We start from the raw sequence: 17771 nt of genomic DNA, 5'->3' as shown, positions 1-17771 counted from the left end.
TCAGGCTGTTGTTCTCCTTTATCTCATAGTGGACAAAAATTATTTTTTGGACTGGCACAAATATTTGTGTGGCATCAAATTTGATGCAGAACAACTGATTGTTCTGTAAATAGTTTGAGATTGTGGTGTCGCGATGAGGAATAACCGGGGACGGTAACTAAGATATTGACAACGCCACCTGGGGGAGGTCGTTACGCCCCAGGAAATATTTCTCTAGCCAATGTACGTATTGCACTGGCTACCAAAGCCCACAGACTCGTTATTAACGGCAGAGTTGAGACAAAGGAAGTTTACGAATCAAAATTTATTAAGAGGAACTACTAAAAACATAACTATAAAATCAGGAAGGCACCTAGGGTAGCAGGGTTGAGACGGCAAAATAGTTAATTAAAACACTTTATTAACAAACGATGATTAAAATGACCAGACTCCCTACCACGATGCTACCCTAAAACAATCACAGCATGATAAAAAGAATAACTAAACAAAATAGTGGAGACAGGCCACTTGAGGAGGAAACCTACAGGGAGGAGTGCCCAAGGGTGCCACCAATTACTCACCCGTGTAACTTCACTGCAGACCTCACTGTCACTCACACTAAACTCTAAATGGTGCAATCTACCTATGCCCGGTGTGTACACTCGCATGCATCGGGAAGGGGATTCCACCTCACGTGCCTATAGCCCCTCAGCAAGCGGCCGCACCTCCACTAAAGCAATAAAACAAAGCATAAAACGTTACGCACATTAATAAAAGATCTACATAAAACAATTACACCCCAAAGTACTGTTATATAAAAAAAAATATAAAAGCATCACATAATTGACAAGACAACAGCAGCAGTATAGTGCAAACCAGACTGCCAAATGCCTCCTTCTTGTAGTGAAGCGCAGCTGTTTCTTATAAGCCTGCTAATTATCGGCTGGGAAGGTGTGGATGTCAGTGGTGCGTTTGTGGACATCATGTAAAATCCTACTCCAGAATCTACTTCACTACAAAATGTTTATTTAAAAATGCCTTGGCTGCATTAAAAAAAAAATAGCTGCAAAAAACTTTGTTGTTTGCCAAACTGAGTTACTTTTTTGAAGAAGTAACTATATAATTAATTGCCCAGCACTGGTCATTATATGCTATATTTTGCAGACAGGACTCTCTCCCAGACCACAGACTCATACTCATAATACAAGTCAGAGCTTTATAAAAAAAAAAAAGAAAAAAGTAAGTTATGTTTTCGAAATTGGAGTTCAAGTTATTTTTACTTCCAATAGTGTTAACATGCTACACAGTTCAATGACTAGATTTTTTTTTAATTTTCACTGTAAGTGGGCTAAAGCAGTTAATTAAAAGTAGTCTAACATAAATGTAAATGCTGTAATTTGACTCTTCATTCTGTAACAGTGTCCATCTGCTCCAGCTCACTAAACACAGCAGACAAGTCTGCACCCAAGAAATGATAAGCTCTAAGTCCAGCATACAGCGGCTGAGTGAATGTGGCCTGGACTCTGTGGAGGAGAATCATGGTGTCAAAGACGCTGTAGAAAGACAGAACACCTGCTGTGTGACTCAGGTACACTCCTATTCTGGAGGACTGAGGACCTGAAAACCATTCACATACTCTTTTATGACTTAATTCATAGTGACTGGAAGAACACCTTAACGCCCAGGAGTTATCATTATTTCCAAATTCACTTTCATCTCCTGTTCTCATAATGCTTTTGTATGCGACTGCTACATACATACCAGACCCACTCCACTCTACCTCCCAGTAGTGACGTCCAGTCAGACTTTCTCTGCTCAGGACCTGAGACCTATTCATGAATCTTTCAGGGTGACCTGGATATGCCTGTTTTTTACTAACAAATGTTGCCCTTCTGTTCTCTTCAGATAATAACATCCTCGTGTTTACAGTGTCTGGATCCAGTGTGAGCTGAGTTGAAAACTTTAAGAATTCAGCTCTGGTTTTGGGCTCTGGTTGTGGTACCAACACATCCACATTAATCACTGTCCGCGAAAACTTTTTGACATCCCCTCTGAAGAATGCCCTGTAGCTTATCTTTCACCTCTGACACAGCAGCCGGCACATCCCCAAAATACAGCAAATGACGGGCTGTGGGACACCGTGACTCTGAAGATTCATTGAGATCTGAGAGCAGTGGAAACATATTCAGAAACTGGGTGTGATCCTCTGTGTGAGAGAGCTTCTCCAGTTCAGTATCTTTTCTTTTCAGCTCATTGAGTTCCTCCTCGAGCTCTTCCAGAAGCTCGTTGACTCGATTTATTTCAGTTTCCTGCTGGACTCTGATCTGTTGCTTCATATCAGAGCTTCTTTTCTCAATGAGGAGAATCAGCTCACTGAATATTTTCTCAGTGTCCCTCACAGCTTTATCAGCGGACTGATTGATGGCTTCCGCTTCCTGCTTATGCAAATTCACGTCTTTTTTTCTATTCTCGATTCTTTGTTGAATTTTTTCACGACATGGATCGAGGTCTTTCTGTCTTTGAGTCCTTTAAGCTGATGCTGGGACTGTCTCGTGGGCTTTATGCTCATCTATGGAGCAGGTATAACAGATACATCTGTTATCAGTGCGGTAGAAAATCTTCATTACCTCATTGTGGCGAGAGCAGATGGTATCCTGAAGCTTCTCGGAGGGGTCGACCAGTTTGTGTTTCTTTAATGCGTCTACATTATGATGAGGCTGGAGATGTTGCTCACAGTAAGAGACCAGATACTGCAGACAGGATTTGATGGCTTTAAGCTTTCTCCCACTGCAGACATCACAGGCCACATCTCCAGGTCCAGCATAGCAGTGATCAGCAAGAACAGTATACAGTCCAGTCTTTTTCAGCTCCTCCACCAACTCTGCTAACATGGTGCTTTTCTTCGGGACAGGCTATGAAGGTCTGTCTGCACTGAGGACAGCTGTGGATGTGCTTCTGATCCTGTCCATCCCAGTAGCTTTTAATACACTTCATACAGTAGCTGTGTCCACAGGGAATAGTCACAGGATCATTCAGTAGATCCAAACAGATTGAACAGCAGAGTTTGTCGCCATCAATCTGAACTCCTTGATCAGCCATTTCCCCTCTCAGAGTGTGAATAGTTCTGAGCGGAGAAGGAAGGATTCAGACTCCCACAAAAGTTGACAGGTAGCAACTGAGACGTGATCAGGCAGATTAACCCTGCAGTAACCAAACGACTTAGCAACTAAAACGACTGTTTGTTTGTTTTTTAGGTCATTTTATTTTATGCATAATAAATTTAAAAACAGCATGATTTGTGTTTATCATATATATACTGTTTTCATTTTGTGCGGCAGGTTCATTAAACCTTTCATTCATTTTTATGCAGTTAAAAAGAATTATTGATCATCTAGTGTCATTTTAACACCAAATGAACTCTAAAATACTTTAATCAGCAACAAATTAAAGTATTAATTAAATATGCACGCTCGTGTTTAATTTGGCCACCAGAGGGGAGTAAAACATAACTACAAGATATTCTGCTACTGGGCGTATATCTATATTGGTCATTTCATCAAGTTCCCTCTAGTATATAATGTTAAAAAATGTAAAGATGGAATTCACAGCTGGAAATCGTAAATTATTTCTGAGAAGTAGAATATTAAAAATATCTATATGACTTAAGAAGCTGTAATTGGCAAATGCTGAGAATTTTGACTTAGACTTTTTGACCACATGATCTGATCCTCGTCATCGAAGTGCCATTTAATACAGTTCATACAGTAGCTGTGTCCACAGGGAATAACCAGAGGATCAGTAGATCCAAACAGATAAATCTGATAAATCCCAGAAAAAGAAATGGCATTCAAAAGTGTGTATTAATTCCTTTTATGCACATTCTTGGCAGTGACTAGAAAAGCTTAAGAAACCATCAAAAACAAAAGAAAGTGTTGCTGGAATTTTTAAAGTTTTGTGTACCCATAACTTAAAAAGCTCCAGCACTCAGCCAGTACAGTAAGTATATCCAGGTATGCTTTACTGTACTGGTAGTAAAGCCTATGCCTATATAGGGCCAAAACTGGCAGAAGAAATAAAGGTTGATGGAATAAAAAGGGACACTGGTGAAAATATTGAAAGGAATAGTAGCTCAATGTTTTTAAGAGCAGTGGAAGAGAAAGAGATTTATGACATAGTTAGAGGACTTAAGAACAAAACCAGTACAGACTGGAATGATATTGATATGGTAACAGTAAAGACAGTTATTGATGGTATTGTAAAACCATTAAAATATATATTCAACTTGTCGTTTCAAAAAGGAGTTTTTCCACAAAAAATGAAAGTTGCTAAAGTTATTCCCATTTACAAAACCGGTGAAAGACATCATTTTACAAACTATAGACCAGTGTCAATACTCTCCCAGTTCTCTAAGATACTGGAAAAACTCTTCATAAAAAGATTTGACAGTTTTGTGGAAAAATATGAATTAATGACAGATAGTCAGTATGGGTTCAGAAGCAACAGATCAACAGCTTTGGCACTGATAGATTTAATGGAAAAGATAACGGAATGTATGGATAATAAGAGGTATGCGCTCGGAGTTTTCTTAGATCTAAAGAAGGCGTTTGATACTGTTAATCATGAAATTCTATTAAAAAAACTGGAAAAGTACGGGTTTAGGGGAGTGGTTTTGGAATGGTTAAAAAGCTATGTAGGGAATAGGCAACAATATGTACAAATAAATGAATATAAATCTAATTTGATGGATATAGCTTGTGGAGTACCTCAAGGTTCAGTACTGGGTCCAAAAATGTTTATTATGTACTTAAATGATATCTGCAGAGTATTGGAGATTTTAAAGTTTGTAATATTTGCAGATGACACAAATATACTGTGTTCAGGTGTGGAGTTGCCACAGGTTTTGGGGATGATCACACAGGAATTAACGATATTAAAGAAGTGGTTTGATATAAATAAATTATCATTGAATCTAGATAAAACCAAATTTATGTTGTTTGGAAACCAAAAGAAAAACATCAAAGTAGAAATATGTGTTGACAATGTATATTTAGAAAGAGTAAATGAAATAAAATTTCTTGGGGTGATCATTGACCACAAGCTCTGTTGGAAGCCACACATTACTTATGTTCGGGGGAAATTGGCACGGGGCATTGCCGTCCTGGGGAAAGCAAAGCATATGTTGGATCAGAAAGCACTGCACATTTTATACTGTGCTTTACTACTGCCATATATGAGCTACTGTGTAGAGGTGTGGGGAAACACATACAAAAGTAACACACAAACAATAACTATAATACAGAAAAGGGCCATTAGATTAATAAATAATGTGGGGTACAGGGACCATACAAATGCACTCTTTGTCAAAATGCAAGCTATTAAATTCCAAGACTTAGTGAAGCTTAAAACAGCGCAAATAATGTATAAAGTCAGAAATAAATTGCTTCCAAAAGAAATCTGTAAATTGTTCATAGAAAGAGAAGGTGGGTATAACTTAAGAGGGAAATGGAATTTAAAAATACAAAGTGCTAGAACAACTTTAAGAACTATGTCTATCTCAATTGCAGGAGTTAAATTATGGAACAGTCTAACAGAAGAAATAAAAGACAGTCAAAACATAAAACAGTTTAAAGTAAAATATAAAAACCTAATTTTAAATAAGTATAAGAATGAAGAAAACAGGGCTAACCCAGGACAGTAATGTTGCTGGTAATGGTGTTGTGGTTCTTTTTTTGCTTTGGTTTGTTTGTTTTTCCATAACTTGTGTATCTGCAAATATACACATTCTGTATTTTTCATATGAAAGAAACTATACTGTGGTGGGGCTTGCTAATTATGATACCCCTCCAATATCAACCCATCTGCGACAATCACGTTATAGTAAGTTTGTTTTGGTGTGGAACAGGAATTCATGATACTAATTTATATATATATATATATATATACACATTTTATGGTTAATACAGTAACCATAAAATCAAAAAAAGTTTGGCTTGCTTTTCATAGCCTTCCCTTTTTTTCCATTGCAAAAACCAACCAATTTATTCTGTCTCATTTCAGTATGGATTTATCCAGAGATGAGCACACGTTTTTTTCTGCAACATGTTATGCAGCTTGCATGTTTTAATTTTGATTGGAGCCAATCAAAAAATGTGAGACACTGTGTCAACATGTGCAGCATGGAGACAAGCATTTAAAATGCTGTGCAGTCCCACATAAAGTGGGACACCTGTCAGTATTCTGAAGAAAATTTTAAATTATAGCTAATTATGAATAAACAGCTCAGAATTCAATAGTGAGCAGACATTTAATATCAACAGTTTGAAACTTTTCACTCAAAGTATTGAGGTTCAACACCCAGACATCTGGATGGTAGGAAAACAGAAAAGAAGCTCAAATAAAGGCAGCACATTGTTCTTGTCCTCTGGGACAGACAGCTGGCACTGATCTCCGGACTGTCCTATGCCTCACAGAGCCGCCAGCTCCTGCATTAGCTTCTCCTTCTCCCGCTGCAGCTCCAAGATGCTCTGCTGGTTCTGCTCCAGCCGGTCCTCCAGCCACTGCAGCAGCGGCCCGCTCACCGCCGACATCTGGCTGCACAGGTTCTTGGTGAACACAGAGCCGTTGTGGATCTTGGTGACGGGGTCCAGGTGCGCCAGGCTGTGGATCTTGCGGTAGGTGTCCTGCTCCTCCTGGCACAAGATCCTCGGCAGCTCCACGGCCGACTCCAGGCACACCTTTCCGATGGCCTCGCGGGGCAAGACGTGGATGGGGATCTCCACACGCTCGTACTCGGAGCCCTTCTGCGCCTGCACGGACTGGAAGCAGGTGTAGAGCACCCGACCCGTCTTAGTGTTCTTGTCCTCGATGAAGCAGGAGAAGATGAGGCCCACGAAACACTGATCCAGCATCTGGTACATGGCCTGGGTGCGCACGTCGACGTGGGAGGGCCACACGGTGATGTGAGGGTGGGAGTGGTACCAGCCGACCACCCGCATCGGCCGGCTGGTCATGTCTGCCAGCCGCTCCGCCTCCGTGGAGGCCGCCGACAGCTGCTCCGGGGAGATTTCCACCCGGTCTTTCCTCTTGTCGGAGCGGCGGAGGATGATGACGGAGTGGATGTGGACAATACGAGAGACCTCCACCTCCCCGATACACAGACCCATCACCTCCTCCTTCTCTGTGCTCAGCGCGTGGTTCATGCACACCAGAAAGGCGTCGGACTCCAGGTGGACTGCGCTCACCGCCATTACTTTCCCTTAAATTCGGTAAAAGGAGGAAAAAATAAACAAATCCGAGAGACACAGCCGTACTTCCGCGTTCTTACATTCTACGCCAAAACATTCCGTGTAAGTGCAACAGCCCTCTTACACAAGGGTTCCGCCTTTCGGAACCTTTATTTTATTATCACGATTAACTAATGAGGCACTCCATTGTACAGTTAATAATATCTGCGGAGGTTATATGCATAGAATTGTTACGGTAAATTAGGGCTTCTAAAGCTTAATAAATGCGACCTAGAAAATGTCGGAAATATATTTTTTTCTGTCACTTTCAATATGAAGGTTCCCACTCCAGCAGCTTAATGTTTTAAAATTCTCAACTGACGATTGAAAGAAAAAAAGAAAAGAAAAACAAAACGTCAGATATTCATTCATTCTTTATTTCTTGCTGACATTTTTTGTCTTTCGAAACATGATTCACTGCGAAAATTGACGCCTGTGTGGAAATTGACTTTTTCAATTTAGGCCATTGTTCTAAATGCAGTTTCTAAATCAAGAAATATTGTATTTGCTCCTATCAATAATCCAATGTGTAATACTAGGTTATTTTTATAAAGACTATATTAAAAACGGAAGGCCCAAGGCAGAGACCATTGCAGCCAATCAACCCCTGACCCTGAAAAATGAATCCAATGCGCCTCAAATAATCCATATTCTTTGTAAGATAGGTGCATTAAAATGCTCGGTTAGCTTAATTAGTTCAGTGGCTCCCACTAGTAGAGTAAAGCCTTGTAGACACCTAACACCGGCAGCTCCCTGGGCCATAGTCATACCGATCATTCAAAGTGGCCACGCTTCTAATTCCACGTATTAACCAAATGCATGACTTATGCAAGAAGAATCACATTACAGTTCTTTAAGAATATGAACTGAGCTTTTGGATAAACAGAATCCAAATGGATGACTTATTAAAAATCTTACGGTATTTATGAAAGAAGATGAAGAAGGGGAGGGGACTTTTGGTGTGGCCAGTAAAGAAATTACACTTTATGGCATGTAACTTTTACAAGTTTTATTGTGTTTCTTACACACTTTGTCTTAGCAGCGCAAAAATATTCCACACAACCAACGGAGTCCAAAGCACACGCAAAATCACCCCCAAGTTTCTGAAGAAGCCAAAATAAAACCTTGTCAAATATGTTACCTGACTTGGTCTTTGGGGTGACATTAAGAGAAACCACACATCGTTAAGCAGCCCTGCATACAATGACACAACAAATTTGTTCATCTCTTGTGTCCTGCATGCTAAACATTTGACCCATCCAACAAAAATATAAAGGTGAATATAAGAAGCAATTAAAAAAAAAAAAAGCTTTGAATATAAGCAATAAAAACTATACTGTCTTGTACATCTTTATGGTTATAAATACCCAATTATTAGCACAGACGCATTGTGATTAAATGCTTCCTGGCTCCATTTAAAGCTCATAATGGCAGAGTTATCACAGTAACAGCATTTAGGACAAAGCCATATTCTTCATACTGAAGGGAAAGCATTGACAAAATCAAATATTTAAAAATAAAACTGTATTAAAATCGTTTTTACAGTAAAAGACACAAACACAAATTATACTGTGCTTTAAAATAGATCCATATTTCTGTATTGAAAATAAAGATTATAAATCACGGTTTTAATTGCAAAAGATGTTACACACTTAACAAGGATTGTGCAAATATTCACATACAACAAAACACACAGTTTAAACATTTCAAGCAACGTCTCTTCACTGTGCAAATGTTAAAATACATTTGAAAGTAACTGCTCTTTGACTACAGAGTTTGTATTTTAAGCTAATAATACTGGAGTGTAAACATGTGAAGAAAAGACTTGTGTCTGAAAACACACAAAGTCTTGAGCTTTAGCAAACTATGAAATAAATCACTGGATCTTCTTTACACTTGGTTTTAAAACCAGTCTCGGCTCAGTCCAAGTTTAAATGTGCTTTTCTATTTTTTAATAATTATCATAAACCTGACATGTGTTTAAAAAACTAAAACAAACAAACAAACAAAAAACATGATTTAACAGTTTAGTTATCAAAAAGAAAACATATCACAAAACAAACTGATTTCTGTAAACCTGCTGACACCCCCTCCACACCCACTATCACTTTACTTTAGTTGACTCACTTCCATGTTTGCTTTATTTAATTGCTCTGGAGATTTAGGAATGCCTGCTAATGTAAACAGGAGATGACAGCACAACTCTGTTTAGGCAGAGCAGAAGTGTTGCAAAATATGAAGGTGGGATTAAAACCCAGGAGGGCATGGAGCTACCTGCCAAGGAGCAGCAGGTAAGCGCATAGTCCCTCCTGCTAGCCCTCAATGACTAAGTGTATTTAAAATTGAGAGGTGGGCAACGACGTCAGGGGTGAGGTATACACCCTGATGGTATTTTGGACTCCGTGATTGTGCCCACCCCCAAGATCCTATATGTATGTGTAATGAGAGTGTGAATAATGTGAATGTCTAAGTTGTGGGATAAAATTGAGGCAGAGGCAGCCAGAAGGGGACGGGGGGGGGTAGCCTCCTCTGCACCCTGGTGACATACCCCCACTCCAAGGCCCTGCATGTGTGAGTGGTTGTGGAGGAGCGGGAAGAGGGAGGCAGCTGGAGATGGGGAGGGAAGGAAGGGAGGGGCAGGTAACCCCTCCCTGGGGCCAGCTCCCCCGCTGACCCCAGTAGGCACTCCCACCGTTCACGACCCGCCAGGGAAGGGGGGCCCAGGCCCATCAGACCGGGGCCCAGTGCAGTAGCGCCCTCCGGCTCCACAGAGCCCTGGATAGTCCACCCAACCCCACCACAGAGAAAACTGCACCCACCCCACCATCCACACATCTTCCAGACTACATAAGACGGTAAACGCCCAGGCTGAGATCTTCCTCCACCTCTCCTGTATCTCCCCCTCCTGCAGAGAGTTCCTGAAGAGAAGAAAGCTCCTGCAAGATGTGACCATCCCCCCCACCAGTTGAAGAGCCCCCCAGGCGGCTCGACGCACCGGCGGCACCCCGCTCCAGGGCCGGGCCCCCATGCACCCACCCGCCCACAACCCCGGCAACACACCAACCAGGACCCAAGCCCCCGAGGCCCGGCCCGGGCCCCAGCCCAGAGACGGAGCGCCCCCAGAACCTCACGCCCATCCCGGACCCACCCAGGGGCAGCCAGGTTGCCAGGTCAGTAACCCACGTCCGTCAGCACAGACCCTCCCCTAGCCCCGCTGCACGCAGCCGCGAGGAAACAGTCACCTGAGAGCCAACAGAGCCCCCAACCGGACGTGACCGCTACCCCGGGTTGAGCCCCCCAAGGAAGATGCCTCCGGGGAACCCCCCGACGCCCTAAGCCTGTCCCTACCCCCTCACCAATCACAACAGTGAAGGCGGGACCAAACTATGACCCCCCACCCCCACTAGGTGATGGAGCTGATAAAAGGGGCCCAGAGCAATTGATCTAATGTGGTGGCAGAGGCTGTGTCAAGACTAATGTAATCTAATAGATAATTTCTATATTGGTTAGAATTAAGATTATTTTTATTTTTCCAGTTCATGAGGACTGTTTTCTTGGCTATGCATAGGGCAGTGAAGATCATATGGGCTATATTCTTTTCTGAAGTGACATTATCTAAGCTGCCCAGTAGACACACTAAGGGGGAAAGTTGGAATGTTACATTTCAGACACTTTGATAAGTCTTCACATATCTCGCGCCAAAACTTTTGCACTGGTGGACAGAACCAAAGAGCGTGGATGTAATTGTCTGGTGTATTGCCTTGACAGTGTGAGCAGTTGTTGGAAGATGTAAAGCCCATCTTGAACATCCGATGACCTGTATAGTGCACTCTATGTAGTATTTTGTATTGTATTAATTGCAGACTGGGATTTTTAATTAATTTAAAAGTTTTTAAGCAAATCTGAGACCAGAAGTTTTGGTCTAGGTTGACTGATAAATCTGCTTCCCACTTTGCAGTAGGAAGGGATATTGATTCATCTAATTTAGAAAGTGTTCTGTATATTTTAGATAATAATTTGGGGGATTTAAGAGTAAGAAAATGTGCCGCACTTAGTGGTGTTTGTAATTCAACTTGACTGAGGTTAAATTTCTTTTTTACTATGGATTTAATTTGTTGATATTCTAAAAACCTTGTCTTGTTGATCCCATATTGTTCAACTAGTCTGTCAAATGGAATAAATTCTGTTCCCTCTAATATATGTTCTAAGTATTTAATTCCTTTACAACTCCATTCTGGGAAATTAATCATATTATTGTTTTGTAATATGTCAGGGTTATTCCAGATAGGTGTACGTCTGCATGGGATTAATGAAGACTCCGTTATTTTTAGAAACTCCCACCATGCTGTTAGAGAAAAGCTGATGTTGATACTTTTAAAGCATTCATGTCTTTTGATGTTTGAGCTAATAAATGGTAGGTCTGAAATCTCTAGATCCTTGCATAGTGCCTGTTCAACATCTAGCCAGGGCTCAACTAAGAAGGTATGTTTTAACCATTCTGAGATGAACTGAAGCCTGTTGGCTAAGAAGTATTGGTGAAAATTAGGCAGATCTAATCCTCCTCTATCCTTGGTTCTTTGTAGCGTTTTTAAGCTAATACGCGGGGGTTTATCTTTCCAAAGGAATTTGGAAATATATGAATCCAGAGATCTGAACCAATCTTGTGATGGTTTGTTAGGGATCATCAAAAATAAGTAATTTATTTTTGGCAAGATCATCATTTTTATAGTGGCGACCCTTCCCATGAGTGATATGGGTAAAGATTTCCATCTAGTCAGATCGCCTTCTACTTTAATTGCACCTTAGAACACATATGCATCAACACTACAATGAGCGGGTGGAGGGAGGTTTGGAGTCTTCTCCCACCCCCATTCTCTGCGGCCTGCTGGAGCGGGAGGGCTAGTAGGAGGAGTTGGCCGTCCGACTGCGGTCTGGGGTGTGGGGCCTCCCTGCTGCTGCGGAGTCGGGGTGGTCTGCCTCTCCCCACCGCAGGGAAAAGGGTAACACCACCTGGGTCTGGGTGCAATTCCCCCCTCCAGGGGCAAGGGTACCTAGACCCGGTTTGTAGAGTACGCTTGGGGAGTGTGATTGTGTATACAGCGTCTCTTTATGTCTGTCTCCACGTTGGTTGAGTGTGGAGTGAGTGCATATGAGAGCATGAGGGTGGGAATGGATGTTTGTGTCTGTGTGTGCCCGTATGTCTGTGTCTATATGTCAGGTTGGGTATCAGACGCCACCTCTCTGGGGACACCTCAGGCCCTCCAAGGTTTGGAGGCCTATCTCCACCCACCACCACTTCCCCTGCCGGTGGCGGACTCCCTCAGGTGTCGGTGTGTTGGTGGTTCTTTGTATCTGGGGGTGGGCGTCCGGGTACACACCGGCTCACTCCTTGGCGGCCGCTTGTCGGGGCCTGGGGCCTGGGGCTCGCTCGGGCCCCTTTGGAGGTGGGGTGCCCCCGGCCTCTCGGCCTGGGGCTCGGTCACTCAGGCGCAGCTGGGGGCCGGCGGAGCTCACGGGCGCGTCACTGCAACTCCCCCTGACTTCTGCTCCGCGGCTGCTGGGCGAGCCCTCATCTGGGACTCTCCTCAGCTCTTACTGGAACAGTGGCGCGGCTGCCCCTCTGTTGGTCTTCCATGGTCTCTTGTGTTCTGGGGGCCTCTGGATGTCTGGAGTTTTGATCTCCTCCATACCCACTTCACACCCTGGAGGACGGGGCTGTGGCCCCCCCACACTCCCTAGCAGATCATTACATGGAGAAACCTTTGGAATGCAAGCATGCTGATCCACACAGGTATGCACACATGGGTATTCACAGACGCGGACTAAAGCTTTCTTGGCTGCTGCCTCAAAGCACACTGTGCGCTGTCTATCTTGCGTGCTGCACAATATCGTTTATTACTTAGTAAATACTGATATCTATGACTAGCTAGTTTATTGTGATGGTGCTTTGTTTTCTCTATTATTATGTTGCTCTTTGTTGTTTGCTGTCTCCTCTGTTTGTTTTTTTTTGTTTGTTTCTTTTTTTTCTCCATACAGGTGACCCAGGAGTTCTTTTTTTTTTTTCTCTCTCTTCCCCCCCCTTCTCACCGTCTCTTCTCCCCTTTGGTTTTCTTTCTTTCTCTCCCCCTCTTTCTCTCATTCATTCCCCCTGTCCTATTTATTAAAAAAAAAAAAAAAAAAATGACAAAGGATGAACTGAAGCTCTGCCATCACGTAATGTCGCATACTGCTGTTTCTGATGTCATTTAAAAAAAAATAAATAAATAAAATAAAATAAAATAAAATATGAAGGTGGGATATATTAAGTTTTGTTTTTTTTTAAAAAAGAAGAAGCTTTGCTGAATTTTCTTCTCTTTAGGAGATTAGTATGTTAACTCTAATATATATGTTTGTGTCAAATTATTCACAGAAGCATGGTTACATAGAAAAGTGTCCTACCTTTGTTTCAGTTCATTGAAAGCATCACCCTTTTAGTGGCTATACAACAGGAACAAAGACAAAGATAAAGCTGCTGTGATAAGCTGAAATGAAAACTGGCCAACATGCCACCTGACTGGACTCTAATGGATCACCTTTGATGCAATTTAAAGAGAAATATTGTATTGACCCACTGTGAGGCTTCTACTATTTAAATTTAAATCAATGCAGGCAGTGATGGCTAATAAAATATTTAACTTTATGTTTGGTTCATTCAAACTATTTAGTGCCATTTGAGTCCCCATGACAGAATCTATGTATTTTGTATAAAACGGTCAAATAATTATTTCTAAAAGCTTTCTTTATGCCTTTAACCCTCTTCTACCATAGAAACAACCATATGTGTCCACAAATATTTTTTTACAGTAATCACTGACTTTTAGCACAAGTAGCTTGAGCTGCTATGTCCCCAAATTGTGTCTTTGTTCAAGTTTAGTTATGGTTTTCAAGATTATTGTTACATATCCTTATTTATAATCTTCAGATGCTTTTTTGTTTGTTTGGTTTTTTTGCTATTAATACATCTTTTACTGCCTAAAGTCTTTGCCTGTCCCTCAGTTACTCTCATGGAAATCACTGATTTTCAGCACAACTTACACAGGACTTACAGGCACTAGTATTGTTTTTAGCTCGCACAGCTCAGCAGCAGCAGCAGCAGGAGCATCAGAAGAAGCAAAAACACCAAGACCCTGATACAGCGGCTGAGTGAATGTGGTCTGAACTCTGTGGAGGAGATTCACCGTGTCAGAGACGCTGTAGAAGGACAAAATACCTCCACTGTGATCCAGGTACACGCCTATTCTTGAGGACTGAGGGCCTCTGATTAAAGTGCTGGTGGCATTGTGTCTGAACTGATAACTGTTATGAAAACACTCTAAAGCCCAGGATTTGTCATCATTTCCAAATCCACTTTCATACCCTGTTCTTCTGATATCTTTGTAGGTAACCGCTATTGAAACTTCAAATGACTTCTTCTCCACCTCCCAGTAATATATATATATATATATATATATATATATATATATATATATATATATATATATATATATATATATATATATATATATATATATATATATGTATATATATATATATATATATATGTATATGTATATGTGTGTGTGTGTGTGTGTGTATGTATATATATATGTGTGTGTGTGTGTGTGTGTATGTATATATATATATATATATATATACATATATATATACATATATATATATATATATATATATATACATACACACACACACACATATATATACACTCAACAAAAATATAAACGCAACACCTTTGTTACTGCTCCCATTCCCCATGGGATGGACGTAGAGACCTAAAATTCATTCCAGATACACAATATAACCATCCCTCCCAAACAGTGGTCACAAATCAGTCCAAATGTGTGGTAGTGGGCACATCTGCCATATTGAGATAATCCATCCCACCTCACAGGTGTGCCACATCAGGATGCTGATCTGACATCATGAGTAGTGCACAGGTGTACCTCAGACTGCCCACAACAAAAGGCCACCCTGGAATGTGCAGTTTTGTCTCACAGCAAAATGCCACAGATGCCACAAGCAATGAGGGAGCGTGCAATTGGCATGCTGACAGCAGGAATGTCAACCAGATCTGTCACCCGTGCATTGAATGTTCATTTCTCAACCATAAGCCGTCTCCACAGGCGTTTCAGAGAATGTGGCAGCACATCCAACCGGCCTCACAACCGCAGACCTCGTGTAACCACACCAGCCCAGGACCTCCACATCCAGCAGGTTCACCTCCAAGATCGTCTGAGACCAGCCACCCAGACAGCTGCTGGAACAATTGGTTTGCACAACCAAACAATTTCTGCACAAACTGTCAGAAACCGTCTCAGGGACACTCAACTGCATGCCCGTCGTCCTCATCGGGGTCTTGACCTGACTCCAGCTCGTCGCCGTAACAGACTTGTGTGGGCAAATGCTCACATTCGATGGCATCTGGCACGTTGGAGAGGTGTATATATATATATATATATATATATATATATATATATATATATATATATATATATACACATACACACATACACATATATATATATATATATATATACATATATATATATATATATGTTTGTTTAAAAAAACAACAACAAAACATTAGATGTGTTGTTTGCTTTCCTTTATGCATTCATACCAATTTGCTACTGTGTATTAAAAAAAAAAATTCTAGGTCTTCAAATACACCAATTTTCAAGTACCTCATCCTGCATCCTTTCTAATGGTCAACAGGATGAATGTTCTTTGGCTGAAAAACTAAGATGAATAGAAATCTGTGGGAAAATAGCCCCTTCTTCCTTGATTCATGCTCTGTATATGGTCTCCGTTGCTAGATTAAATCTCACTGAATGGTGTTCAGGTTGTAAATCATGATCCCCATTATAGTCAAAAATGAGCTGGGTATGGTTTAGGGCTGGCCTGCAGTCAGTTGTCAAGTATCTATTGTATGACCATTCAGTGTCTTACAGTTTGTCAGTGAGATCCATGTGCTTGTAACATCTTGTTTTAAAAGATGCTCGACTTAAGGTTTCAAATTGGAAGTCCTCAAACAAATAAGTGTCATTATGGAGGCCACATCCATCTTTTGTATCCAGGTGTGGTCTCAGGTTTACATACACTCATCAGGGGCATTAATGTAGTGGTAATTTGGGGCTTTTAATGATTTCATTTAACTCTTTTCTTTTCAGGGTGGAATGATTTTACAGCTTGCATCTTTAATGACTTAATAAAACAAGAATTGGGCACAAAAGTTTGAAGCCATCAGCAAGCTTCTGGCACAATCCTGGCACAGTTAAACACATTTTTTTGGTAGATTGGTAGATTTAACGCTATGGTTTCTTGGCATGCTTACAGCTTTGGGAAGGCCATTCTAGAGGCTTAATGTTAGCCTTCTTTATCCATTCCAAACCCAGTTTTGATGTGTATTTGGGACCATTAATCTGTTGAAACACTTAACTGTATCCAAGTTTCAAACATTTTGCTGATTTCAGGTAAAGTAAAAAGAGAAAAAAGAAAATTGGAGGCAGTCCAGCATCATTATTCCATCCACGTTGTGCAATGTACCTGTACCATTGACAGCAAAACAGCCCCAGAGTATGATGCTACCATCACCATGCTGGACAGTTGGTAAAGTGTTTATAGATTTGAAAGACCTACCTTTACTCCCCCAAACATACGTTTTGTCATTGTGGCCAAATATCTCAGTCTTTGTCTCATCTGACCAAAAAACTTTTCTCCAGAACAAATTCAGCTTGTCCACGTGGAATGCTGAAAATTTCAGTCGAGCTTGAAGGTGTTGGAGCTGCACTTCTTCATCAGCACCCTTTCAGTCCACGGTGATGTGAAACCCAATTCACTGTGCACAGTGATGCTGGCATTCCAGCACTTTCCAGTCCATGGCAGTCTTGAGAATTGGTGGTTACTTGGTTGTTCTTTCACATCCTAACCAATTTCCACTCATCTGACGGTGACAGTTCATTCCATAGTGGTGACACATATGAATAACTTGTACCTATGTACAGTTGTTTGAACTGATGATCTTGGAATCTACAGTTGTTTAAAAATGGCTCTAAGAGACCTTCCAAACTTGAAAAATTGTAAATCTAGAGTCTTAGATCTTTAGATCTTCACTAAGTTATTTTTCAAGGAATCGGAAGCTGTGATCTTTTTTTTTTTTGTGGACTGCAACAGGTTACACTCGAGTATAGGTGCTTATGGCATCGACCAAAACAGGGGCTTAGAACACTTTATGCTGGTCTTTCTTTCAATTTATCATTCAGCAGAGAGTTATTGCACGTTATGTAAGAAGTGCTGGTAATGGAGATGAGCAGATGTTCCAAGAACCTATTCAAGTTCTCCTTTTATTCACTGTTTTTTTTCCCTATTCTTTGACTTTGATGGAAGACCAGGCTCTGTTCCAAGTATGTCCATATTTACCAGCTAATTAAGTGGAGAAACGTGACATTCTGAATCACATCTCCATGGTAACAA

General features: G+C 41.2%; 1 protein-coding gene and 1 pseudogene across 1 annotated transcript; both read right to left on the bottom strand.

Annotated features, from left to right (window-relative positions):
- Positions 1-1384: 1384 nt before the first annotated feature.
- Positions 1385-3078, bottom strand: LOC111500374 (tripartite motif-containing protein 16-like; annotated as a pseudogene).
- A 3186-nt stretch (positions 3079-6264) lies between these two features.
- Positions 6265-7347, bottom strand: brcc3 (BRCA1/BRCA2-containing complex, subunit 3). The gene has a single exon (XM_004538520.3). It carries the CDS (start codon positions 7224-7226, stop codon positions 6444-6446), a length of 783 nt encoding a protein of 260 aa, XP_004538577.1. The 5' UTR covers positions 7227-7347; the 3' UTR covers positions 6265-6443.
- Between the last annotated feature and the right edge of the window lie 10424 nt (positions 7348-17771).

Source organism: Maylandia zebra, linkage group LG7 (assembly GCF_041146795.1).
Source record: "Maylandia zebra isolate NMK-2024a linkage group LG7, Mzebra_GT3a, whole genome shotgun sequence".
Classification (NCBI taxonomy): Eukaryota; Metazoa; Chordata; class Actinopteri; order Cichliformes; family Cichlidae; genus Maylandia; species Maylandia zebra.
Note: the sequence above shows the minus strand (reverse complement) of the source record. Positions and strands in the feature narration are given on the sequence as shown.